We start from the raw sequence: 26,057 nt of genomic DNA, 5'->3' as shown, positions 1-26,057 counted from the left end.
GCCTTCACATGTTTAGCTTGGAGACATGTCTTTAATATATGCTTCCAAAGCAGGGTTTCTCAGCCTTAGCTCTACTAACATTTTGAGCTGGATGATTCTTGGAGATGGGTGGGGCACCCAGGCTGTCCTGTGCATCATTAAGATATTTAGCAGCATCCCTGGCCATTACCCACTAGATGCCAGTAGGATCCCACCTTACTCCAGTTGTGACAACCAAAATGCTTCTGGACATCGCCAAATGTCCCTTGGGGAAAGGGGGGGACAAAATCACTCCCAGCTGAGAAACCACTGCTCCACCGAATGTTTATCCTTCCTGGCTCTCTTCAATTTTCTCTTTTCTGAGCTAGTGCATTATCTCAATTTCTTCATACAGGACAAAGTGAGCAGACCCAAAAAAAGGACTAGCTGGTGTGTTTTATTGCAAAAAGAAGCAATATGTTAACTAGCACAAGTATTTCTCACTTAGCTATCAGCAGCACGTTGGTAGAACTGGGTTTGAATGCCCGTTCAAGCACTTACCAGCAGTGTGGTCTTGAGCAAGTCGCTTAACCTCTCCAAATCTGTTTCCTCATCTGCAAAATGGGAATAACAGCATCTACTTTGCAGAATTGCTACATTAGAGATAACAAAATAGTTCTGTGCCTGATACATAGTAGAACTGCAATAAATGATAGCTATTATTATATTAATACCATAAAGGTTGATAGCATTGAAGGATATTGTACACCCTCTGCAATGCTTATAACAGCACTCCAAAATTTATTGCGCAAAAAAAAAAAAAATTTATTGTGCATTAGAATCACTGATAATGTTTGTTAAAAACTGAAGATGCCCAAATCCTACCCTCCAAGAGGTCCAGGAACAATGCTAGAAAAACTGGCTGAGATTTTTTTATATGCTACTTGACTCTGGTGTATTTTCACACTGTTGTAAAACTCTGCAGCATTCTAAGACACAAGGAATAAGTAATACATGAAAACAACTGAACCACATAAAATATTTGTCATATAGAACAAACACTACTGTAAGATAATGATGTTTTAACAGTTTATTTTGAAGGTCATTTTAAAAACAAAGTTAAAGACAATCAGAAAAAATTGCACAGAATACACTCATTAAATAAGTATGTGATTAAATCAATAAGGGAGATATGTCTTCTTCTGCAACTCCAAAATAAGTTCGGCTGTCCTGATGATTCTTATACTTCCAAAATGGGGGGGAAAATCATGGCAATTAAAGTTGCCTCTTAATCATGTAAATCTACAGTGGAAACCAAATTTTTCTGTTCTTCCCAATAAGTCAGTTTCGATCTTCAAACTGTGCCTTGTTTTTTAAAAGATAGGATGCTAGAAATTCAATGGGATTTGGTGGTCTGTAAGGGAAAAGAAATCCAAAATTTAGAAATTTATATTTGAGACATGTTAATTTAAATGTATTGCCCCATAATGAAAACATCTTTTTTTTTTTTTTTTTTGGCCGTGCTGCATGTGGGATCTTAGTTCCCCCACCAGGGATCGAACCTGTGCCCCCTGCAGTGGAAGCACGGAGTCTTAACCACTGGACCGCCAGCGAAGTCCCTTAAACATATTTTAAAATTAAGAGGTGGGAGAGAGGGGTTGTTGGAGGAAGGTGGTACAAAATTCCAGTTCTAAGTACTAGGGGTATAATGTACAACATGACGACTATAGCTGACACTGCTGTATGACATACAGGAAAGTTGTTAAAAGAGTAGATCCTAAGAGTTCTCATCACAAGAAGAAAATTTTTTTCTTTTTTTCCTTTTTATTGTATCTATATATGAGATCATGGATGTTAACTAAACCTGTGTGGTCATCATTTCACAACATACGTAAATCAAACCATCATGCTGTACACCTTAAACTTATATAGTGACATATGTAATTTTTTTCTCAAAACTGGAAAAAAATTTTTAATAAAATAAAGAGGTGTTATTTCATATTTATCACTTTTACATATGTTGTTTTTGCTGATAAAACAGGTCCAAAGATGAAAAGTTGGGGGAAACATCTATTTTAAACCCTACTATAAAAAGGCATATTTAGAATTGATTTACAATGATCTCAAAACATTCTCCTAGCACTTTAAACAGCCTTTTGAACTAACTAGACAGAGACAATACTTGTTACATAATATTTATAGTTAATTTGATGAATTATTTTGCTAGAATGCCTTACTTAAAAATTGTATTTACTAATAGAATGTTACTGTAAAACTTCTTCAAATTCTTTTCTTCTAGCATTTAAAGTAATATTTAGAATTTCTGATATATTGGCCTTCTTTAGAGAAAGAACAAAAATGCATAAAAGATGCCCATATTTTAATTGTCAGTAGTAGAGCCAAGACATACCTTGCAGTCAAAAATAAATCCTATTTTATAAATACAACAATCCAAAACAAATACTTATTGTTTATTCATTTAATTTTTTAACTTAAAACTAAGTAATAAAAATTAATTAGTTAATTAAAAAATAAAACTAAGTAATACACCTATTTTAAATAACTCAGATACGTTCCATGAAGTTCCTTATCAAGTTATGTCAGTTTACTACAGTGTTCATTATTAGTCTTTGAGAAAAACATAATTTACACCCAATAAATGTTGACTAATGTAACTTAACAACAAAATTTTCTTGTTGGATTTACTTATACAAAAAGAATTTTTGTACAGAAAACATGTACAGAAAAGAGAAAAACTGTAATCGTGCTAACAAAGAAATGTAAATTAAAACAACTTGGCAAAAAAAAAGTTTATAACACGCATGCACTTGAGGCTATGATGACACTTGAAGAATTTTAAGGATAAACTCTTGGACAGAAATATGATATTATGTGTCAAACACTATAAAAATAGTCATGTCATTTGAAATAGCAAACCAATTCTTGGGTATTTATCATAAAGTAATTAAACAAAAGCAAAAGGGTATGAAAACAGATAAACTACCTGGTGATCAATAATAACAAAGGAAATTGGTCCTAAATGGTCAACAACAAGAAAATGGCTAAGTTAACTGTGATATTATAATTTCATTTATAATCATGAAGGCTCTGTAAAGATATGGAAGAAGTTTTATCTTATAATTTTAAGTAAAAAGGAGATATAAAATTACATGTATACCATGATTACAAATATGCATATGATCTAAGACTAGAAGAAAAATAAGTGTCTGAATTGAGATTATGGCTGACTTGTTTCTAAAAAAACTTTAGTATCTATAAATTCCTTATATAGTAAAAAATAACTATACATAACTCATGATATTTCAACTAGGGAAGTTTTTATTTTGCTTTTTCTGGTAACTCCATTTGCAGACACTATTATCTTACCTTTCCTTTGCAAGCACAGCAAGTCCTTGTAATAAGATAGGCACAACTGTCTGATCCAGATAGGCACGAGTTGGCAAAGACTGGAGATCCACTTTCTGTTTTGATGACTTTTCTGCATTAATTTTCTCATTTTCTACTATCCTCTAGTGAATTCAAAAAACATGCATGAATATTAAAAAATAACTAGATTATTTTGAGTGCTAAACCAAAATTAATGGCAATATAAAACTAATAGAAAAGGTAACTCAATGACTAGAAAGCTGATTGAACTGCAAATCTTTCTGCCAAAATAAAATCAGACCCATTTCTAAATTTCATTCGAGCATTTTCTGAAGGCACCATAATATCTCATTCTTTTAATGTCGTTATCTCCAGATCCTACACTTACTTTCTCTCTTTCTTTCTGCCTTTTTAGGAGTAAATACAAGTCCCTTTTCTTTTCTTCATGAGAATACACCTCCTTACAATGTGCTTCAAAAAATCTGGACATGGACACTAAGTAGCACTGAATCACAGTGAGAAAACTAGTCCTGTTTCAATTCTTCTATCACAGATAGTATCAAGGACAATGTCTCAGTTTGGCACTAACATGTCTTTAACACTTCTGTAACACTTGCTAAACTCCCTTCTTAACAGAGAGAACAGGCTTCAGGCTTAGAGACTTCAACTGGCAACAGAATCTAGCTAAAATTTATTACCACTGTTTTGTATTCACTGTTTTCATTTTTAAGGTTACCCTCTACGGCAATGAGAATGCTTTTCCATTTGTTTCTTTTCTAAACAAATGCATCTACGATTTTTTAAAACTGAGTAAATTTAAGAAAAAAATATAAAGTAAAATTAGCCAAAAAATAGAAGAAATGACTAATATGGGAAAGATCATTAATGTGATATTTAAATGATGTTTCAGAAATGATGACTTATACTTCCTCCATCTAAGAACCTCCCAAAATCTGGGCCTTTCATATAAATTCACCTGACATCCAGAGCATCAAAAACTACTTTACTGGAAAACTTTGCCTTCTTCTGAAAATCTACCATTTCAGAAATTTAGAAATAAGTGGCTATCTCAAAGACAAAACAGTATTAAGGGCACTTTCATTTAAATGAACTTTGTTCCAATCATACTAGAACTGGATATAAATGAGTCAACAATTACAAACAAACAAAAAAATTCTACACTTAATTTTTTTTAAGAAAATTTTATTTTGTAAAAACTGAGAAAAAACTTTAAGCATATAACTACAACATACATACCATGCTTTCCAAAAACACTTGCCAGAACTATGTCAGGTAACTTATCTAGTTTTGCTTGTGATTTTTCAATCTAATTTTTGGACTTAATAAAAATAATTACCTATACTTATTTAATGTATGAAACAGTTATTTTATTTGCCCATGAATTAAGAAACTTATAGTTCACCAGTAAATTTCAACAAATACCCATATATGATGATAAAAACTAGTCAGTTACACGACATCCCAATACCTTCATTAAGAAACAGCAATGCCTAAGCAACGCTGATAGATCCTATAATAAGCTCCTTGACCAAATCCTCTCATTTATTTCATTCAGACATTTACTGACTATCCACTATGTGCCAATTGCTATGCTTACTTTTAGTAAAGTCAAAATCCTGAATTAATCTAAAAAACATACAGTTGATGCCTGAACAACATGACCCTCTGCCCAGCCAAAAATCCGCTTATAACTTACAGTTGGCCCTTTATATAGGCTGTTCCTCCATATCTGTGGTTCTGTATCTACAGTTCCATATCCGTGGATTCAAGCAACTGGAAATCGTGTAGTACTACAGTATTTACTATTGAAAAAAAATCCACTTTTAAGTGGACGCACGCAGTTCAAACCTGGGTTGTTCTAGGGTCAAATGTATATCCAACCACACACACACACACACACACACACACACACACACACACAAAGATTAAGCTTTTAAGAGTGTAGAACAGTGATCACAAAAATGGGAAAAAACTAGGTGAATCCTATGATTGCCCCAGCTTACTGCATGCATCCTGCCTAGAGAACTTATACAACGAAACCCTGGGAGAAGGAACCCAAGCAGAGCCCTGCAGTTTCCCTAAGTTGAGAAGACAGAGTTGAAAATTCAGGGAGACCAAGAGAACTAGAACTTGCAGAGCAGAGTACTGAAAAGGAAACTTTCACAGAGAGGAGAGAGTTGCATAGAAAGAGACTAAGAGACTGCCTTCCAGTCTTCAGGTGAGTATTTATCAGAGCATGAGTGTGAGGGAACTACTCAAGGCCAGAAGAAAAAACCACTTGGAAGAAGCAGGAGGCACAATCCCTGGAGCTCACACAGGCCAGGAGTAGTTCATGTTCCTGTGACCCAGGATGGGAAAACCTCATAACACATGAAGCACTGGGTAGAATACACAAGAGGAAGAAATTATGTCTAAAAAAAGGTTGGTCTGGTCCCACCTAAAAAAGTTTAAAGGCAAACCTCAAAAGATCAAATTGTTTCCAATTAACTTAACCGAGTCCTAGAACAAAGCCCAAGAGTATTTGAAGAAATACAAAAATAACCAGTACCCAACAAGGTAACATTCATAATGCCCAGCCTCCAATAAAAATTACCGGACAGGCAAAGAAGCAGAAAAAACTACCCATAATGAAGAGAAAAACCAATTCACAGAAACAGACTCAGAAATGATACAGATAGCATAGGCAATGCCATTAAACCAGTTAGTATAATATATTCCATATGTTCAAGAAGACAGAGGAAAGAATTAGTAAATTAAGCTAACAAAATACTTGAAAATATTTGAAGAAATAATGGCTGAAATTTTTTCAAATTTCATGAAAACTCTAAACCCAAAGATCCAAGAAACTCAATGAATCCTAAGCACAAGAAACATTAAAAAAAAAAAAATTACGCCAAGACACATTATAATCAAGTTATTTAAAACCAGTAATAAAATCGTAAAAGCACAAAGAGAAGACATTAACTACACAGGAGCAAAGATAGGAATGATAGCAGACTTTTCAGCAGAAACAATGTCAGCCAGAAGACAGTGGAGCAAATACTCAGCAAAAATACCTCAAAAGCAAAGGCAAAATAATTACCTTTTCAGACATTCAGAACCTTAAAGAATTCCTTCCCAGCCGACCTCCACTACAAGAAATGTTAAAGAAAGCCCTTCAGGAGGATGGGAAATGACACCAGCTGGATCTACACAAAAGAATGGAGAACCCAGAAATGACAATTACACGGATAAACGTGAAACACTCCTTTCTCGTACTGTTTAAACCTCTTTTAAAAAGATAATTGGACGGAAGTCAAGGGAGCACTTCCGGGTTCAGCAATAACCTGGAGCCGGCGGCGCTAGGTCGGCCCTCTTGGGCCTTGCTCCGCAGCTCTGCCTTCACTCTGGTCTTTCTAGAAACCCAGCTGTGCTCTTGGGTGTGCCCGACAGCCTCCCAGACGCGGGTGTAATAAGCCCCCCATGGTGGACACGGCCCCGAACGGCCCCCAAGAGGCGGGCGCAGTGCAATTCATCACGGCCAATAAACTGGACACAGCAATGTGGCTTTCTGGCTTCTTCATAGTTTACTGCTCTTTGTTCTGCCTCTCCGTGGGTTGCATGAAGTAGCAAGCTTTCACCAACGTGCTTTGCTGGCAAATGCTCTGGCTAGTGCTCTGAGGCTGCACCAAAGCTTACTACACTTCCAGTCAAGCAGAGCATTCCTGCCCCAGGCTTTGTTAGAGGACAGCTGCCACTACCTGTTCTGTTCACTCATCTTTCTCAATTCCCACCCCGTTACAATGAGTATTTCCCAGTCTTGTTATTTTCTTCGCTTCATACTGCCACATACAAGAAAAAGGTGCCTTGATGCAAAGGGTTCAAATAGTTTATCTCTCCTGAGACCTCTCTTGGATAAATTCAGCGCTATTCAACAGAATATTCTGAAATTCATCGCTTGTCATGAAATAATCTTGATGCCTGCTACAGTTTTAATGCTTTTTAGGGGTCAAGGAAGTTTGCTCCAGCCTTTTATATACCATAGATTCCTTACTGTTCGATACTCCTCTAGAAGAAATCCGTATTATTGGACCTTGTTTAATGAACGGAGGATTGTTGTTGAACATCTAATAATGAAACCTGCTTGCCCACTGTTTGTGAGAAGACTTCGTCTCCAGAGCATTGTCTTTATAAGAAGACTGGCACCAACAGTTGCATAGTTTAACATCCAGCTAAGTTATGTGTAATATAAATAAGCACTGTTAGCTGCTGGTACTTCTGCTAGGGATGGTTAATTCCAGGTGTAAAACTGACCTCACTGCAATTTACATAATTTACATAAATGCATCTCAAAAGAAAATCATTTTCCTGGCACGTTAAATCAAGCCTTTTAAACACTTTCTGAGAAACTTTATTGTAATGTGTTGTTAATAGTTAAGGAAATTTAAATCTTGTGATAAATGTACCAAAAATTCTTTAGACACTGCTGTGCCTTTATCATGAAGTACCTTTATTTCTCTTGTAAAAATAGCTCTAAAATTCGTTTTCATCTAATTAGTAATCTTAATTTATATCTGGCATGAGTTCATTATGGTAATATTAACATGTAAATTCAGTATATTTTGAGACAGTATTCTTTTGCCATTCAGTAATTTTGGTTGATGATTTTAACAAAAACACTTCCCACTATTTAATTTCAAATTGTTTTTAAATTGATTTTGTGCTACTTTGTTACGACAGATTTATTTTGGATGTACCATTATAATAGGAATTCTATGTGTATCTTATACTATGATCTTCCAAAATTTTATTTTCATAATTACTTCTGTGGCTTTGAATACTTTTTTTTAAAAGACCCAACTGTTAAGATTGTTAGCCAATTGGGTTAAATACTTGTGGTCACCTAAGTGTTTTACATCAAAGAGCAGTAGTCAGACAGTTTTCCTTTCAGAGACCCACTGAGTAACATTTCTCAAATAGGAAATCCTTCTTTTAGAAATGTGCACACATAGGTTTTAGTATTATTGTAGTTTACACAATTACTTAGATCAGATTCTTGACTGCCAGTTTTCTCGGTTTCTTAGGCTTGAATTTTCATAGACAATTGCAGCAGTTCAGATGCTTTCTGAAAGGAATGTAACTGAAGACTGAGCATGTGACTAAATTTGGTATCTGTTCTGAAATAATGAAGACTATACATACTTACCCATCAAATCTGATTTAAAAGATTAAACAGAAAGGTTTATATAGGTAAGGTTATTGATTAGGAAAGGGGCCAGAGGAGGAGTTGTGGGGGAAATAGTGTGCATTTAAATGTTGTAATGCATAGATAAATTTGGGATAACTGGATGTGTTACGCAACTGTGATTTGAGTTGTATAATATGTTAAATACGTTTGTTGAGCTTCCATCAACTCCTTTATAAAATTCATTCTGATCTTTATTATTGTTGCATGATTGGAAATGTTTAAAACGTTGCAAAATGTTAATACAGAGTAACATAATGGTTTTTGTAACCAGTTTTTTTTCTGTGTGCATGTAGCTTGGATTTCTCATATACACTCACCAACTTATCAGTAACATCAGTTTTCTTTTTATTCAACTTTTCAATCTACAGAAATGTGATACCTACTTGATAGCTCAACTGTAACCAGCTATTTTTGTAATTTTGTAATAGTTATCTACCAAGTTAGAGAAGCCTCATAATATACAGTTGATTGTTGGGGGAGTGGGTAGTCTCATTATCACTATGTATGTAATCTGATGGTTTTAAAAACTAAATTTTCTAGATCAATAAAGTAACTATAATGTTAAGTAAACAATAAAAAAATTTTAATAAAATAAAAAAGATAATTGACTTTTTAAAGAAAAATAAAAATAATCAATTGCAGGGTTTATAACATATGTAGAAATATAATATATGATAACAATAGTATAAAGGCCAGGAGAGAGGAAATGGAAGGATACTGTTATAAGGTCCTTATACCATACATGAAAAGATATGATACCACTTGAAGGTAAATTGTGGGAAGTTAAACTTCCGTACAATAAGTCCTAAAGCAACCACCTAAAAAAACTATAAGTCAATAATGGAAATAAAATGGAATTCTAAGACAAAAAGCAGCAGCAGCAGCTGTAGGTGGTTTCCAGACTCCGAGATATCACAAACAAGTAAATTAAAAATAAAATAATACAATGAATGAAGGGACTAACATAGGGTTGTTAACTCTATTTTACCAAGTAAAAACTTACAAACAAGCATAATTATTATTTTACTATCACCATAACTCATAAAAGAACGGGCATTTTAAAATTATGGAAGCAAGAAAACCAATCACCAAATAATGTATCATCAGTACTCACTCCACTCTCCTTATTTTTTTTCTCACTTTACCATGGAAATTGGTCTGAGGGTTTGAAAATAAAGCATTTGGTGTCACTGCTCTACTGTATTATGGCTCTGCCTCCATACACAAGCACCATCAAGAAAAGACTGCTGATGCCTAAAAAGACATCTCTTAAATGATAAATGGCATAGAGTATCTTCACCTGATTCAGCATAGCAGTTCAATTAAAAACTACATTATGAAAAGACTCAGATTTTCTTAACCCTGATATCAAACCAACAAACATTCCTAGCAATTTTATAGACACAGAGTAGTCACTCCACATGCCAGGGAACTCTAGCAGTTGGTCAAGATCAGCAATACAATTTAATTCCACCTCAAAAATGTCAGCCTGCTTAGGTTTAACACACAGCTCTCCACTTACTTCCTGGTGACCTTAGACAAGTTACTCAAATTCTCTGAGCCTTGCAAGACTGAAAATACATGGAAGTTACTTAGGAGTGTGCCTGGCACATAGTAAAAGGACTAATATTAGCAGTTATTACTATTATTACTCTACTTGGAAATGCTCCTGCCCTCATTTATCCAAACTTAATTATTGATTATGTCTCCCCCCCCGCCCCCCCACCTCGTAAAACACCCACATCTCTTCCAGGAGCTCTCTGTTTTCCTAACCAATCCCACCTAGCTCTAGTTAATTCAACTGTTCCAGCATTTATTCATTCATTTACAAAGTAGCTTCTTCTTTTAGACAGCAACTTCTTAGTACTTGTATGAAAAAGCTCTATAAAAGTATACCTTCTTTTGTACATTTTTCACATGTACTCTCTGAATTCAGACTCAACCATGTAAGGCAAAAACAGTGTCTACTACTTGTTATAGCTTCCAATGGCACCTACTACGGTACTCTGCAAAGATATCAACATTTACTAAATGTTGACTTCAGCAGCACACTATTCTGCTACAAATACAATGGGCTTAATTGTGATGTGCAGTTTTTCCAATGCAGTATCCCAACAGAGCATTAGTAGCCACCAAGCAAAAGGATTGAGTCTCCATCAGTAATGTATGTTTGTTTCTCTATATCATTTTCAAAATTCAACCTCTCGACTCAGCTGATTTGTACGTCTGCATACCACGAAGTATTAGTACCGCTAATAAAACAAGCTGCCCATAATTTGATACTATTTCGTTCGTGACGATAAAGTTTTCCCTTGTGCAAAGCAACCTAGTAAAAATGAAACCCAAGTTTTCTCCAGTTCATAAGAGACGCAAAGATACGGCATAGGAACTGGGCAAGTTACCTCGACGTTGTCTGTGAGACCGTACTCAGAGTGGGGATTTTCTGCAACCTAGAAAAAAAAACACCGGTCACAGAAACATCAGCCACTCTTCCTTGCTTCACACCGCCACCCTGAATCCAGGGCCTTCTGGTACCTGCGTCTGTCCCTCCAGCATCTGCTCTGGTTCCATGGTGGACCCTGCAAGTCACAGTCCCCGGATACCAGTCTTGGAAAACAAGAAAAACCGTGAGTTACCCGGGAGATTTCAAGACGAAGACACCAGGATGGAGTCCAGCCCAGCCCCGTCCCCGCCCCTCACCCCCACCTGGGCGCGGAGCACCCCGAGCAGTAGAGGAACAGGGTGGGACAGTCCACGACCGGGCGCCCGCATCAGGTCCGGAAGCTCCGCCGTATTCCCAAGAACCTAGAAGAGGTAGAGAAAAGGGGAAAAGGGAGCTGATTACCCGCGCCCAAGCCGTTCGTTCCTAAGAGCCCTGCACCGCGCCACCAACTCCCAGCACAAACCGCTTCCGCCGTAAGTGACGGATGTCGCACGACTGCCGCGCCTGCGCAGAACTGCCAGTGGGGGCCGGGCTGGGAGGGATCTAGACCGGCCTTGATTCTACGATACACTTTGCGGAAAGCAGTGACCTGGGCAAGTTGTGGCCTCGGGGTCTGCCAAAGACTTGTTCCTCGACCTGCCTACCCAGAGCAGGCGCCACCCCAGCTGCAGAACCAGTGACTAGGCCAGCCGGCAGAGGTTCGGCCTGGCCAGCCCTCCGTGCTACCTGAAATCTGCCGAAGCTCTTCGTCGCGGAACCGAAACCACTTGCTGGATAGTTCTTACTAGAAAATCACAGACCCAAACTCAACTGTCTACGAAAGAATGTCAGTGTTTTACTCTAAAGCCAAAGTGGGGAAGAAGCAATGTTTTAGGGTTTCATAGTAAGCTTTTATTCAAGCCCTTAAATATGTGAACATGCCACGTTAGTGCTACCTTACATTTGTATCAAGATTAGCAATATGCAACTGGCTTTCCAAACCGTGATACTATTGATACTATTGTATTTGTAAAAATACAAAAGACAATTTGCCTCCTACACACATTTGTAAATACCAAACAGGATCTAATAAATCGGATTGTTGTTGTAATTCCAATAAATTCCTTTTATTTTAATGTAAATATAAGTGATACACTCATTAAAGTGCCTGCCTTTGATTCAATAATCCCATTTGTAGTTGCACTTTGTAATATGAAAATATTTTAACTTCATATAAAATATTTGGAGACTAAATTATGGCATATCAATATACTAGAATAAAGCCATAACTCTAAAAATGCAGAAATATTTGTGATCATAACATTAACGTGTTTGTTTTTTAAGGCCGCGCTGTGCGGCATGCGGAATCTTAGTTCCTCAACCAGGGATCAAACCCGTGCCCCCTGTGTTGGGAGTGTGGAGTCTTAACCACTGGACCGCCAGGAAAGTCCCAAGGGTTTTTTTTAAGGTAGAATACAACGTCATTTTACTACTCCGTTAAAACTGCATGGCTAAAAATCTAAAGTAAATAAAATTTGTTTAGGAGCCAGACTTGTGGACACATTTTTAAAGTTTTATTTTATAATGTATACTTGATTGGGACTTCCCTGGTGGCGTGGCACAGTGGTTAAGAATCCGCCTGCCAATGCAGGGGACACGGGTTCCATCCCTAGTCCGGAAAGATCCCACGTGCCACGGAACAACTAAGCCCGAAAGCCACAACTACTGAGCCTGCATGCTGCAACTACTGGAGCCTGCGCACCTAGAGTCCATGTTCCAAAACAAGAGAAGCCCGCGCACCACAACAAAGAGTAGCCCCCACTCGCCACAACTAGAGAAAGCCCGCACGCAGCAGTGAAGACCCAACACAGCCAAAACTTAAAAAAAAAAAATCACCTTATGTAATGTATACTTGATTAGCATCGTGATTGGTGACAGCTTTTTCATGTAGAACTGTTGCAAAGATGTGGATGCGTATGTACAAGATATAGAATTTTTTTATTTTTAAATTTAGTGGGAGATTTTTGAATGAAATTGATATGGGCTAAAGTCTTTTTTTTTTAAATTATTAGCACCTTAATTATTATTTATTTTTGGCTGTGTTGGGTCTTCGTTTCTGTGCGAGGGCTTCCTCTAGTTGCGGCAAGCGGGGGCCACTCTTCATCGCGGTGCGCGGGCCTCTCTCTATCGTGGCCTCTCTTGTTGTGGAGCACAGGCTCCAGACGCGCAGGCTCAGTAGTTGTGGCTCACGGGCCTAGTTGCTCCGCGGCATGTGGGATCTTCCCAGACCAGGGCTCGAACCCGTGTCCCCTGCATTGGCAGTCAGATTCTCAACCACTGCGCCACCAGGGAAGCCCAAGATACAGAATTTTTCATGCAGAATTGATGCAAAGTTGTGGATGCTTATGTACAGGATATAGAAACTGACTAGTACATATATTGATTCAAATTAAGATTAAATGCTTTTCAGGAATGGAAAATAACAGAAAGTAAAACCAGAGAATGATTGGGAAAACTTAAGAGGAGAGTTACGTGGATCGTTATTATATATCCATACATTTCCCAATACACAGTAGGCACGCCATAAAAACTTCCAAATTAAAAAAAATAAAAATAAAAAACAAAACAAAAACAAAAAAGTCTTCCAGAAAGTAACTGAGAGCTGCTAATTTACATTTTCTAAGTATTGACAGTAAAGTAGGAAGCTAGATTGTGAGCTCCTTCAGGACAGAGACCTTGTTTTATATATCTTTATGCTTCACGTGGTGCCTGGTACATCATAGGTACACAACATATATTGAGTTGATTCACAGTTAAAACTGGATTTTAATTAAGACACTGACACTACTGAAGAAAAAGGACAGAATGTAAAAATGATTACTGAAGGAAACAGCACAGAATAATTAACTATAGGCCAGGTTTCTCTCAATCAAAAAAAAAGTTATCAGTGTGGTTTACAAAAAAGCTTCACTAAAGTTTTTACATTTACAACATATTAATTGAAAGATTCAGGGAAAAAGCCATAGCAGCAGAGAGCTGAGCAAAAATAAATAAATAAATATAAGTAAATAACAGCTAGAAATGATAGAAACAAAGTAGCAAGAAAGTTATAGGAAGTATAAAAATTCAAAATACTGCAGAATGTTGTTTTGATATGAAATTAAAAATTCTAAAGGGTATGGCATAGAAAACAAACTTATGGTTACCAAAATTGAAAGGGGGGGAGATAAATTAGGAGTTTGAGATTAACATATACACACTACTATATATAAAATAGATAACCAACAAGGACCTACTGTATAGCACAGGGAACTATACTCAATATTTTGTAATAACCTCTAAGGGAAAAGAATCTGAAAAAATATATATATATACATAGGTATATACATATATCTGAATCACTTTGCTGTACACCTGGAACTAACACAACATTGTAAATCAACTATACTTCAATAAAAAAAATTAAAATAAAAAGATGGCCCTGAAAACCATCATTATGACAGAAATTTGCAATATTGTGTACTATTTTTTGTTGTTGTTAGTTTCTGCTTTATATCTTGTGTACTGTCTAGAGTGGGATAAATTAAAAGAATGAGAATAACATTTAGCTCTTATTTGGACTTGTAGTACCAAACTTTGTTCAGTACTCCTCTCATCTACTTCCACTATGTCTATTTATTATGGTACTTACCTCATCCTGCCTTATATTTTGTTTACAGTTAAACACAATTAGATTTTTTAGTTCTTCAAAGGCAAAGATCTTATTATATTCATCTTTTCATTTTTTGTTTCTTATATTTGATAAATATTTTTCCAAAAGAAGTGAACTTATAGGGAAAGCAAGCAGCTGCACCAAAGTACTAGTCTCTAGCCTTCCTTTCTTGGGGTATTAGGGAGATAGTAGTTATAGATTCTAGAACTAGAATTCTAGAATCTAGAATAATTTTGCTACTGTTCTTGACCCCCTTTTTACAGACATGATGCAAATTCTGTTAATAAAATATTAACCTATTTAGACAGGCAATACCTATTTAGGAATAATACAATATGTGTAGTAGAGAAAGACTTGATTTGGGATTAGTTAAGTATTAAAACCTGGTTCCTTCATTTGTTTGCCATGTGGAATTAAACAAATAGTTTAACACTTCTGAGCTTCATGTTTTTTCACATAGATAATTAGCATAACAATTCTTCACAGAGGGAATCAAATGAGATTAGATAGATGAAACTGCTTTGTAAATAAAAGTTATATAAATCTAAGTGAAACCTAAGTACTTCATTATTATGATATTGTTCTACCTATTATTGTTGTTGTTTCTAACCTGTTTTTTTCTTTTAAATAATTTGTGGGAGAGAAAGTGCTCAGAGAAATAAAGAACATGATCCAGCACACACACACACACACACACACACACACACACACACACAAATGTGTTTGCAGAGAAATACATAGAATTTATTGAGTGTAAATGGACCCTCTGAACGCAGTTCGTGTGGAGGGACACCAACCACCTTTCAAGAAGACCTAAAAATATATATTCCAGATTTGGTAAATCACTTTCCAAGGAAGTGGTTTTTTTTTGCCTAACATAGGATAACAACTACTCCACCTGTAGTTCCCTTGTCTTCACTACCAAACTCCATGCCCAGGCACACTTACCACCATCCCCAAGGAACATACCAAATGGGCTTTTCAAAGACATGAATACAGGGACTTCCCTGATGGTCCAGTGGTTAAGACTCTGCTCTTCCACTGCAGGGGACACGGGTTCGATCCCTGGTCCTGGAATTAAGATCCCACATGCTGTGTGGCATGGCCAAAAAAAAAAAAGACATGAATAAAGTGTATTCTTCTGATTCTTATGATACAGACATATCTCAGCAATGAGAATAATAAAAATGAAGGAAAAAGCTAACCTTAATATCACTTTCCATCCCCAGATTGTCAATTACTTCAGCCGTTTCTCATAAGAGCCCATATTTAGATTTCTTTTCCACATTCCAGGAGGGAAAGCATCACTTCTCATGGGTCTACCCATGAGAAAAAAGTCTGAAGTTTTCTTTCACCTATCCAACTTGAACCAGTTATTTCGATAAGGCAGATGCCATGTGCTGATTGCCACAGACCTAAATTACTGCCTTCCCTGAACAATGATGAAGATATGACCTGGTGGTAGTTAATACCACCTGAATTGCATGACTGCTATGCAATGGGACAGGACGGGCTTCACAAGGGAAAACCTTAGAATGGCTAGGAAGCGGGAAGAAAGGGAATGGATTCTGAGTAGTGAGTCAAAAAATGTTCACTATCATGTATTATGTAAAGAGTTCATACTCAGTATGAGCTTACCACAAAAGAGATAAAATAAAATGGAATGTTCACTTTGACACACTAATTCTACTTCTGTGATTTTAATCCCATAAAAATACAAAAATGTACAAGGGTACAAAGATACTTACTGTACCACAGTTTTTAGTAGAAAGAGATTGGGAATAGATTAAATTATGATATCTCAATACAATGGACTGCTGTGTAGCCATTGAAAAGAATGAGGTAGGGTTTCCCTGGTGGCGCAGTGGTTAAGAATCTGACTGCCAATGCAGGGCACACGGGTTCGAGCCCTGGTCTGGGAAGATCCCACATGCCGCGGAGCAACTAGGCCCGTGAGCCACAACTACTGAGCCTGCGCGTCTGGAGCCCGTGCTCCACAAAAATAGAGGCCGCAACAGTGAGAGTCCCGCGCACCGCGATGAAGAGTGGCCCCCGCTCGCCGCAACTGGAGAAAGCCCTCGCACAGAAACGAAGACCCAACACAGCCAAAAATAAATAAATAAATACATAAATAAATAAGTTTATTAAAAAAAAAAAGAATGAGATAGATTTATAGGTACTGGCATGTAAAAACATTCACAACATAATTTCATCTGAAAAATGCATGTTATAGGAAAATCTGTGTAGTGAGATTCTTTTTTTTTTTTTGCATGTATATACTAGTATATGCATAGGAAAAAAGCCTGGAGAGATATACAACAAACTATAAATATGGTTACCTGTGGAGCAGGAAAAAGGGGAAGTGAAGTCTTTGCTTTTTGCAAACTTTTATATTGTTTGAACATTTTTTTTTTTACCGAAAGCATGAATTTATTTTAAAATTAAAAGGCCAGGGACTTCCCTGGTGGTCCAGTGGTTAAGACTCTGTGCTTCCACTGCTGGGGGCATAGGTTTGATCCCTGGTTAGGGAACTAAGATCCCGAGTGGCATGGCCCCCCCAAAAAAAGACCAAAAATATTTAGATAAATTTTTTAAATTGGAAAATATGTCACCTTATTATTTGTAACACAGGCAATAATGGGGAAGAATATTTATATGGGTAATGAGTCTAATCGGTTGTATGACAGCATTAAAAGAAAAATCTTCCAGTTTATTCTTCCCTTTACCCACGTATTTATGAGGCATATGCAGAAGACAGTTAACATAGCAGGCCTGAGACTGCTGGCCTTAGGAAGGCCTGCTTGCAAGATTGTCTGGTATCTAGGAATTTGAATGATAAACAGTTCCCTACACTGATATAAAACTTTCCCTAAATGATGAGAGTGACTCACTGGGCCTAAAATGTTTGTGCAAAAAATATGGTTTATGTTAAGCACGTGCTTTCCTTCTAGGAGTCTGGACTTTTAGTATGTATTAGGCAGAGGGTGCCTACATGATCAGCAGGACTGAATTTCTTATGAGTGTCCCTGGTAGACAACATTTCACACATGTTGTCAGATCTCAGTGCTGGAAGAATTGTGTCCTGTGTGACTCCACTGAGAGAAGACTCTTGGAAGCTGATGCCGGGTTTCATTCAGACTTTGCTCCATGTGCCTTTTCCCATTGCTGATTTTGCTTTGTAGCCTTTTGCTGTCATAAATCATAGCTGTGAGTATGACTATATGCTGAGTCCTGTGAGTCCTAGCAAATCACCAAATCTGGGGGTTAACCTGGGGATCCTAAACTCTTGGAGAGCTTAAGATAAATATAAATTACAGTGCCTGCCCTCATAAATTTGTATTCTAGTTCAGCTCTATCAGACATACATATGTCATACATTTAAATGACAAAAAAGATAACTGATTAAAGGTTAAGATGAATGATATAGAGCACAAATTCTGAAGGAGTTCAGATGAGGTTGAGATAAATGTAAGCAGGTATCCTTGGAGCAGTTTGGAACAAAGAATAATTATTTAAGCAAAGCAGGGAGGAATGGGGTGGAGAGGACATAATACAGACTGAAACACTAACAAAGAAATTAAATGGAGGAATTCATTTAATATCCAGTATTAACTGACTCCGCTTACGCTTCCATAGCCTCACAGCTTTAAAAATTGAGCTGAGCAAATTAGGTAACAATTTATACTGTTACACCTAATACTATTTCAAAAACATGAGCTCATTCACACTTTCACTAGTAACAAATCCTCTGTAAACTAGAGAATCTCAAACTGGTGCCTCAGTTTTGTTTTGGTTTGTTTGTTTTAAAATTTTGAGCCAGAATCTCCTCAGCAATAAATTTCACATAAAAATTCAGAATTCTGGCTTCTCTTGATATGTTTTAAACTTTGGCAACAGAGGCCACACATTTCTGAAAGGCAAAAATCAGCCGGAGCTGAGTAACAGCTGTCCCATTTAATAAGGGAAGGCTACTCTCCAATTTCTCAAAATCTTTATTATTCACATCATATATACATTTTTGAATTCCACACCCACCCATGGAACTCATATATGTTATATGTCTGACCACTGTGTCTCGTTGTTATTTGAGTTTTTTAGCCATTGTATTAGACTGTAAACTTGCTCTTATTCCCTACTATATCCTGGCAATTTATTCATCAGCTGGCACGTTGTCTGTGCTTAATATCTATTTGTTGAACAAATGAATGATTAATATATGTCACAATGTGAACTCAATATGGGGAAATGATTAATTGTCCGCAACGATGCTTTTGCTTATTAACACAGCTATAGGATAATAATCCCCTAATTGTTACTCTACTCTTCCCATTCCCTACCTTCAACCATGCCTTCTGTTTCTCTCTTTTAAGTTTTCTGCCTTTTTCAAAATCAGTCATCTCTTCTCTTGGTTCTAGGTGCTCCACTTTATTTTCCTTTTCTTTTTTAATTGAAAAGAAGTCCTTAATAAGTGTCATTGGTCCCTATTTCAAATAATTCAGCATCTCTCAAACTGAAGGTTTGAGGAGTTCCTTAGAAGAGAAGGAGAGCTAAAATATCCAAAAAAACTATTTAGCAGTAGTCACTTTCTAAATAAATTAATGGGTTAAAGTGATAAAGTGACCAAATGTCCTGGATTAGTTAGCTCAGTACTCAGCTCCTCCTTTTTGTCCTGGTGAAACTGGCCCAGATTCCCTTCAAGATTAAGTGTCCTGCAAGTTCTTGCCATCTAAAAACTGGGAGGCTGTCACACTGTAGGTTAAATGGCTGAGAAGGTTAGGATCTTCAGTCCAGGGAGATTATAAAGCCAGTGTAATATCCAGGCACTATTTTTCTTGAAACAAATTTTAAAAGATGTTAATTCAGAAAATGGATTTGACTGAGATATAATTCCAAGGGGCAGAAAATGTGGACTGAGATTATTAAAAATTGAGATCCTAGTAGAGTCTGAATTCTGGAATGACATTGTACATGTAAGAGATAAAAACAAATAAAATTATTGAGCCCTCTTACATTGCAGGTATTATGCAGGAGGTTTTAGGTGTATTCTTTCATTTCGTAATTTAATTCTTATTCCACCCATTTTACAGATGAGTTAATTAAAGAACTTGCTTCATAACACACAACTAATAAGTGGCAGAACCAAAATACCAACCCCAGTCTTTCTGACTCTCAAGCCCATATTTTTACCAAACAAAAAAATGGCAAAGGTACAGAAAAGCAGTCAATATTAAGAACAACTGGATAGCAGGGACTTAGCAAGTGAGAGGCCAGGGGGCAGAAACTCAATACCTGGATGCTCAGGAATGAAAGATCACTCTTGTTCCAGGGGCTAATGATATATTTATTTCATGACTAATAAAATATAAACAGTCTATGTAAAAATGTTTTTCTTTGGAAGCCTAGATTTTAACCTTAAAACCCTAAAGTAGTGTGTGTCCTTAACTAATATGTGATGTTGGGCAAGTAACAGACTGTTAGAGCCTCAAATTCCTTATTTAAAAAAATGGGGGCTTCCCTGGTGGCGCAGTGGTTGGGAGTCTGCCTGCCAATGCAGGGGACACGGGTTCGGGTCCTGGTCTGGGAAGATCCCACATGCCGCGGAGCAACTGGGCCCGTGAGCCACAACTACTGAGCCTGCGCGTCTGGAGCCTGTGCTCCGCAACAAGAGAGGCCGCGGTAATGAGAGGCCTGCGCACCGCGATGAAGAGTGGCCCCCGCTCGCCGCAACTGGAGAAAGCCCTCGCACAGAAACGAAGACCCAACACAGCCAAAAATAAATAAAATTAATTAATTAATTAATTAAAAAAAAAAAAGTAATTCCTCTAAATTGGGAGAGATCTTTTAAAAAAAAAAAATGGAGACCGGAATGCTTAACTCAAATAGTGATGACTGACTACAACAGTAAAAGTTAACCTGCTTAGCCTAGAATATGGGTTCAATAAATGTTAGCTAGTAGTAGTAGTAGTCGTCATCATCATCATTGTTGCTGTTGTCTCCTTAAACTTACCTTAATTTACCTCATGATTGAAACTAGGAATGTTTTTATGACTCAGCAAAGTGACTCAGAAATGCTTTTTTAGATGAGCAATCCATCTTAAGCTCTAATCTGAAATTGAGGTAAAAGGAAATTCTGCATATAATCACTGTGGTAGATTACTTGCAAAGACGGCCACAATAATTTCTTCCATCCCTACATATACACCTCTTTGCAATGTGGCTTTGCTACTCCTCCATAAGGATGTAGAATTTATTTTCCCATCTCTTATGTTGGAGCTGGCCATGTGACTTGCTTTGACAAAAGAATGCAGCAGAAATTACATTGTGCAACTTTGAAGTTTAGGCTTCAAGAGGCCTTGCATCTTCGACTCATGCTCTCTTGGAAGCCAGATGCTATATAAAGAAGTCTGGAATACCCTGCTGGAGATACATGCCCCAGCCAATAGCCACCACCAGCATCTGGACATGTGAATGAAGATAACTAGGCCACTCAGCCCTGGTCAAGCCTGCAGCAGATTACTGCATTCACATAAATGAACCCAGGCAAGGCCAGCAGAAGGACCACCCAGCCAAACTCTGCCCAAATTGCTGACTCACAGAACTGTGAGTAAATAAATGGCTGTTATCTTAAGTCAGTAAGTTTTTGAGTGGTTTATTACACAGCAACAGAAATCTACAACAATTACCATGTTTGAATCATTTTTCAAATTATTAATATTTATTATATGAGTACCATAAGCAAGGCATCAGGCTAGGTGCAGAAAGTGAGCCAAAATATGTAGAGTTTGGCCACTGTCTTGAAATGAGTTTATAATCTATATCAGGAGGTGATAAAGTATTTAAATAACAATAACACAAGACAATATATTAGAACAGCCATAGAGTAACACAACCATATTGTCGTAAGAATTAAAAAATCTGATCATTTCTGCTGGAGGTGATAAGGGAAGGATTTATCAAGAAGATAATATTAGAGTTAAGCCTTGAAGGATTTTGACAGTGGAGTAGGAGGAAAAGAAATTCTAAGGGAAAGAAAAATGACCTGAGGATAACTGTGGTCTTGGTAAAGAGCAAAGAGTGCTCAGAAACTTGCCAATACTTTTTGTTGGGTTATAGTATATATGTAGACGTGGGAGAACAATTCTTCAACAAATATCAAGTTGCAACTTCATTCCAGGCACTGCCTACTACTACATTATTATGTATTGATGATAGATGTGGAAGCTGAACTGCAGATGTGAAGGCCAAGTCATTAGTCCAAGTTCACAGAAAGTGGGGGAGCAGGGGTTTGAATGCAACCAGTCGGACTCTAGAGCCACTCTACTATTGGGCAGTGTCTTGGCTAAGTTAAAAAGTTAGTTACTTAAGGAAAAACAAAAAAACAAAAAGGCTGGCACCAAACTAAATACCCATTTAACAGTTGCAGTGAAAACAAATCAACAAGGAGGAAATTCAAACACTTAATATTGAGCAGAAAAATCAAATTAAGAAGAATAAATGCAGGGACTTCCCTGGTGGCGCAGCGGTTAAGAATCTGCCTCGCGATGCAGGGAACATGGGTTCGAGCCCTGATCCGGGAAGATCCCACATGCCGTGGAGCAACTAAGCCCGTGTGCCACAACTACTGAGCCTGTGCCCTAGAGCCCACGAGCCACAACTACTGAGCCCATGTGCTGCAACTACTGAAGCCTGCGTGCCTAGAGCCCATGCTCCGCAACAAGAGAAGCCACCGCAATGAGAAGCCCGCACGCAGCAGCGAAGACCCAACACAGCCAAAATAAATAAATAAATTAATTAATTAATTTTAAAAAAAAAGAATACATGCAGTATGATTATATTTGTGTAAGGTAAAAACCAGGCAACTATGCAGCATATTTACATATGTTAATGTATACACAAAACTAAAATGAAAAGAAAAAAATGATGAGTACAAAATTCAGGATAAATTTCCTGGAGGTCCAGTGGTTAAGACTATGCACTTCCACTGCAAGGGTCACAGGTTCGATCTCTGGTCGGGGAACTAAGATCCCGCAGGCCGCGGGGGGGAGGCGGGGCGGCGGGGCGGTGGAAAACAAAAACCAAAATTCAGGTTAGTGGCTTCCTCTAGAGGGGGAGAAAAGAGTTTGAGATTAGGGAGGGGCTCACAGAGTGCTTCAAGGAACTGGTTACATTAGTTTTTCTTAAAATAGATGCTGTTTATTTTATTATTTTTCTTTACATTATATATATGTTATACAGTTGTTCCTTAGTTTCCTGGGGGTGTGGGGTAAGTTCCAGGAACCACCCCCCCCAATACCAAAAGCCGTATGCTCAAGCCTGTTACATAAAATGACATAGTTTTTGCATATAACCTACTCACATCCTACCATACACCTGAAATCATCTCTAGATTACTTACAACACCTAATACAATGTAAATGCTATGTAAATAGTTGCAGGCCATGTGGCAAATTCAAGTTTTGCTTTTTGGAACTTTCTGGAATTTTTTTCCAAGTATTTTCCATCTGCTGTTGGTTGAATTCAGATGCAGAACAACGGATACGGAGGGCCCATTGTATACATCTTGTTTACATGATGTATGTATAAATCTAATAGATTTCACACAACAACAAAAAGTACCACAGGGTTCAAAAGAGGGAAGTTAGGAATTGAAATGAATCAGATGTGAAAGAGAGAAGGCATTTCAGAATGAGGAACTGGCGGAGGCACAGAGGCAGGAAAAGAGGTGGGGAACAGTAAGAGGGAAACAGGGAGTAAGTCATTTTTGCAGTAGCCTACATTTGTAGGGGAGTAGTGGTGGGGAAAAGCTAGATAAAGTTGTGGCCAGAATGTGGAGAGTCTTGGAAGCACTTGTAAACCTCACACTGTAAACAATGGGGTCTTTACTTCAATTAGTATTCCTTAGTTTTGGGCAAGAAGAAACAATTACGGCTATTCCAAGTAAAAAGAGAAAGAGAAGAGAGAAAAAAAGATAGGGAGATAGTAGGAGGGAGAAAAAGAGAGAAGAAGGGAAGGAGAAACAGAAGGAAAAAAACAGAGAAATAGACTGAATAGTTTGGGGATAGGTTATCAAGTAAGTGACCAGTCCAGGAACCTGGTAGTTCTGGGGATCTCAATGAAATAAACTGATAGAGCAGCTCTTTAGAACACTCAGTTCTTACTGTCGTCTACCCCAGTGTGTTTCCATCCAAGATTCCAGTTTCTAGGAGAGTATGGTTAACCTAGTGCTTCCACCTCTGTGATCTGGGAAGCAGGGTTCTGTGCTTGCAGCTCATGAGAATACAGGAAGCGAAGTCGAGTAGAATTAAAAAAAAAAAAAAAAAAAAAAAAGGCCCAGTCTGAATTGCTCAGGAAGTATGGGATTACTGAGCAAAACCTAAGGATTCCCTTATTCAAACATTAGTTCTTCAGATTAGACATGTAAACACGTACTAATTTAATTAAATCTCTGGAACTGATGATTTCATCACAATGAGCTAACAGTTTCGTTTTCGGTGACCTTAAGTTTTTGTACGCCTCTACAACTGCTGTCCTCTCATAATAATTACTAGATTGGGACCCATTACTTCTGTGATGGAACTCAGATCAACCATCCTTTGCGGAAGACTGGCAGAAAATGCTGAAAGAAATATAAGAAAACTATGACACCGTAAGATGACCCTGAGAACTAGCCGAGCGACCCCAAGCTGCAGCGGTCCCTCCAGTGAGTTGCCAGCCTAAGTTCCCTGCTAAAGAGCTCCCAGGGTCAGCAAAGTCGACTGAGCGACCGGTCCCTAAGGCAGACGTAGGCCAAACTGCACTGGGAAATGTAGTTCCGCGGGGAACGGACGGAGTGGCAGGCGCCGCACACGCGCACTAAGACCTCAGGGCAACAAAGACGGCGGCGTGCGCGCACGCGCCTGAGAAAGACTCGGGAGGGCGTGCGCGTACGCGTGCGCGCCCGGCCGCGGTTCTGAGCTACCGAGCGGCTGAGAGGACAGAGAGGAGGGGCAGGAGCTACCGACCGCAGGAGGAGGAGAAGGGGTTGTGCTCCTGGCCGAGCAAGGAGAAAGGGGCGGGGCTGGAGAGCAGCGCGCCGGGGTGCCGAGCTCCTGGGACAGGCGGGCGCGTGAGGGTCTGTGGCCCTTGCCGTCCCAGTGGCCGCCGCCGTCGCTTGGCTGCCGTCGGTCTGCGGGAGGCGGGTTATGGCGGCGGCGGCAGTGGGAGCTGTGAATGAATTCTCCGGGTGGACGAGGAAAGAAGAAAGGCTCCGGCGGCCCCAGCAGCCCGGTGCCTCCCAGGCCTCCGCCCCACTGCCTGGCCCCCTCCCGCCCCGCCCCCAGGCCGGCCCCTCCGCCCCAATCGTCGCATAAGCGGAACCTGTACTACTTCTCCTACCCGCTGTTCGTAGGCTTCGCGCTGCTGCGTTTGGTCGCCTTCCACCTGGGGCTCCTCTTCGTGTGGCTCTGCCAGCGCTTCTCCCGCGCCCTCATGGCCGCCAAGAGGAGCTCCGGGGCCGCGCCGGCGCCGGCCTCGGCCTCGCCCCCGGCGCCAGTGCCAGGCGGGGAGGCCGAGCGCGTCCGAGCCTTCCACAAGCAGGCCTTCGAGTACATCTCCGTTGCTCTGCGCATCGATGAGGACGAGAAAGGTAACTGGGGGCCTGGGGGGAGAGGGCGGCGGCGCCGGGAAGAAAGCGGTGGGGTCGCCGAGGGAGGGCAACACCTGCGTCCCTTTCCTGCGGGAGCCGGCGGTGCTCCCCCGTAATTGATCTGCCCGGCGAGACTGCTTTCTCGGGTTAGACCCTCATCCTCCACGATTCTCAGTTAAACATCTCTCTCCTCTCAGGCACCCTAGCCGGTGACTTTGTTTCAGACACTAGCCTACACCTACACTTCTGCATGACCCAAGTCCCTATGAGACACCCAGACGTGCTGGTGACAGTGACAGTTGTCCTAGAGTGACCACACAGATCCTTTCTAGCGCTGTAAACAGTGAGTGGCTTCCTCTGAGCCAGGTTTTCCAAAAGGTTTTGATATCGAAGAAGCTGTGCCTTGTTATAGGCTTTTAGTGAAAGCAGAGTACTGTAGTGTCAGAAAAAAAGAACAAATGGTGACTCAGTTTTGAAAGGAACAGCTGCATATGATTACAGCTGAATTTGCACTATTTTTAAAAGTTTCATAACAGTCATTTTTATCAATGTAATGACTTCTAAGTATTTTTCAATAAAGTTCTATTTTAGTACAAAACTTTTGCTCCTGGTTAATTTGATCTCATCTAAGTAAGTATTCCAAGGTAACCTCTAAATTTTTAAATTGAAATATTGAGTGAGGACTTCCCGGGTGGGGCAGTGGTTA

General features: G+C 38.8%; 2 protein-coding genes and 1 pseudogene across 10 annotated transcripts in view; 2 read left to right on the top strand and 1 right to left on the bottom strand.

The window, feature by feature from the left end:
* Positions 1-1,033: 1,033 nt before the first annotated feature.
* On the bottom strand, positions 1,034-25,119 carry DPY30 (dpy-30 histone methyltransferase complex regulatory subunit). Of its 3 annotated transcripts, XM_082427013.1 has the most exons (6): positions 25,102-25,119; positions 11,300-11,398; positions 11,129-11,200; positions 10,996-11,043; positions 3,346-3,488; positions 1,034-1,372 (listed from the first exon to the last, which is right to left on the bottom strand). In XM_082427013.1, exons 3-6 carry the CDS (start codon positions 11,162-11,164, stop codon positions 1,300-1,302), a joined length of 300 nt encoding a protein of 99 aa, XP_082283139.1. In that variant the 5' UTR covers positions 11,165-11,200; positions 11,300-11,398; positions 25,102-25,119; the 3' UTR covers positions 1,034-1,299. The 3 variants fall into 3 exon arrangements, with proteins under 3 accessions (XP_082283139.1, XP_082283138.1, XP_082283137.1); XM_082427012.1 differs by lacking the exons at positions 11,300-11,398; positions 25,102-25,119 and adding an exon at positions 11,439-11,538; XM_082427011.1 differs by lacking the exon at positions 25,102-25,119 and having other exon boundaries at positions 11,300-11,507.
* LOC309643863 (transmembrane protein 33 pseudogene) lies at positions 6,565-9,063 on the top strand (annotated as a pseudogene). Its single transcript has one exon. The product of its transcript is annotated as a transmembrane protein 33 pseudogene (transcript).
* Positions 24,636-26,057, top strand: part of SPAST (spastin) — a 53,019-nt gene continuing 51,597 nt past the window's right edge. For 2 of the 6 annotated variants that reach the window (XM_082426991.1, XM_082426990.1), the window contains exon 1: positions 24,636-25,351. In XM_082426991.1, coding sequence (XP_082283117.1) covers positions 24,937-25,351 — 415 coding nt within the window. In that variant the 5' untranslated portion in view covers positions 24,636-24,936. The remainder of the gene's footprint in view (positions 25,352-26,057) is intronic. The other 4 variants (XM_082426989.1, XM_082426988.1, XM_082426987.1 and 1 more) reach the window with 4 other exon arrangements.

Source organism: Balaenoptera physalus (genome assembly GCF_965194825.1).
Source record: "Balaenoptera physalus genome assembly, chromosome: 15".
NCBI classification, from domain to species: Eukaryota; Metazoa; Chordata; class Mammalia; order Artiodactyla; family Balaenopteridae; genus Balaenoptera; species Balaenoptera physalus.
This window is presented reverse-complemented; position numbering and strand designations above follow the sequence as displayed.

Bases quoted from the DNA above. Each gene is read 5' to 3' on its own strand.
- DPY30 (XM_082427013.1), bottom strand. From the start codon at position 11,164: ATGGAACCAGAGCAGATGCTGGAGGGACAGACGCAG. The intron at 11,044-11,128 runs GTACCAGAAGGC...TTTTTTTTCTAG, and splicing joins TGCTGGAGGGACAGACGCAG to GTTGCAGAAAATCCCCACTC. The intron at 3,489-10,995 runs GTAACTTGCCCA...TGAATTCACTAG, and splicing joins GTCTCACAGACAACGTCGAG to AGGATAGTAGAAAATGAGAA.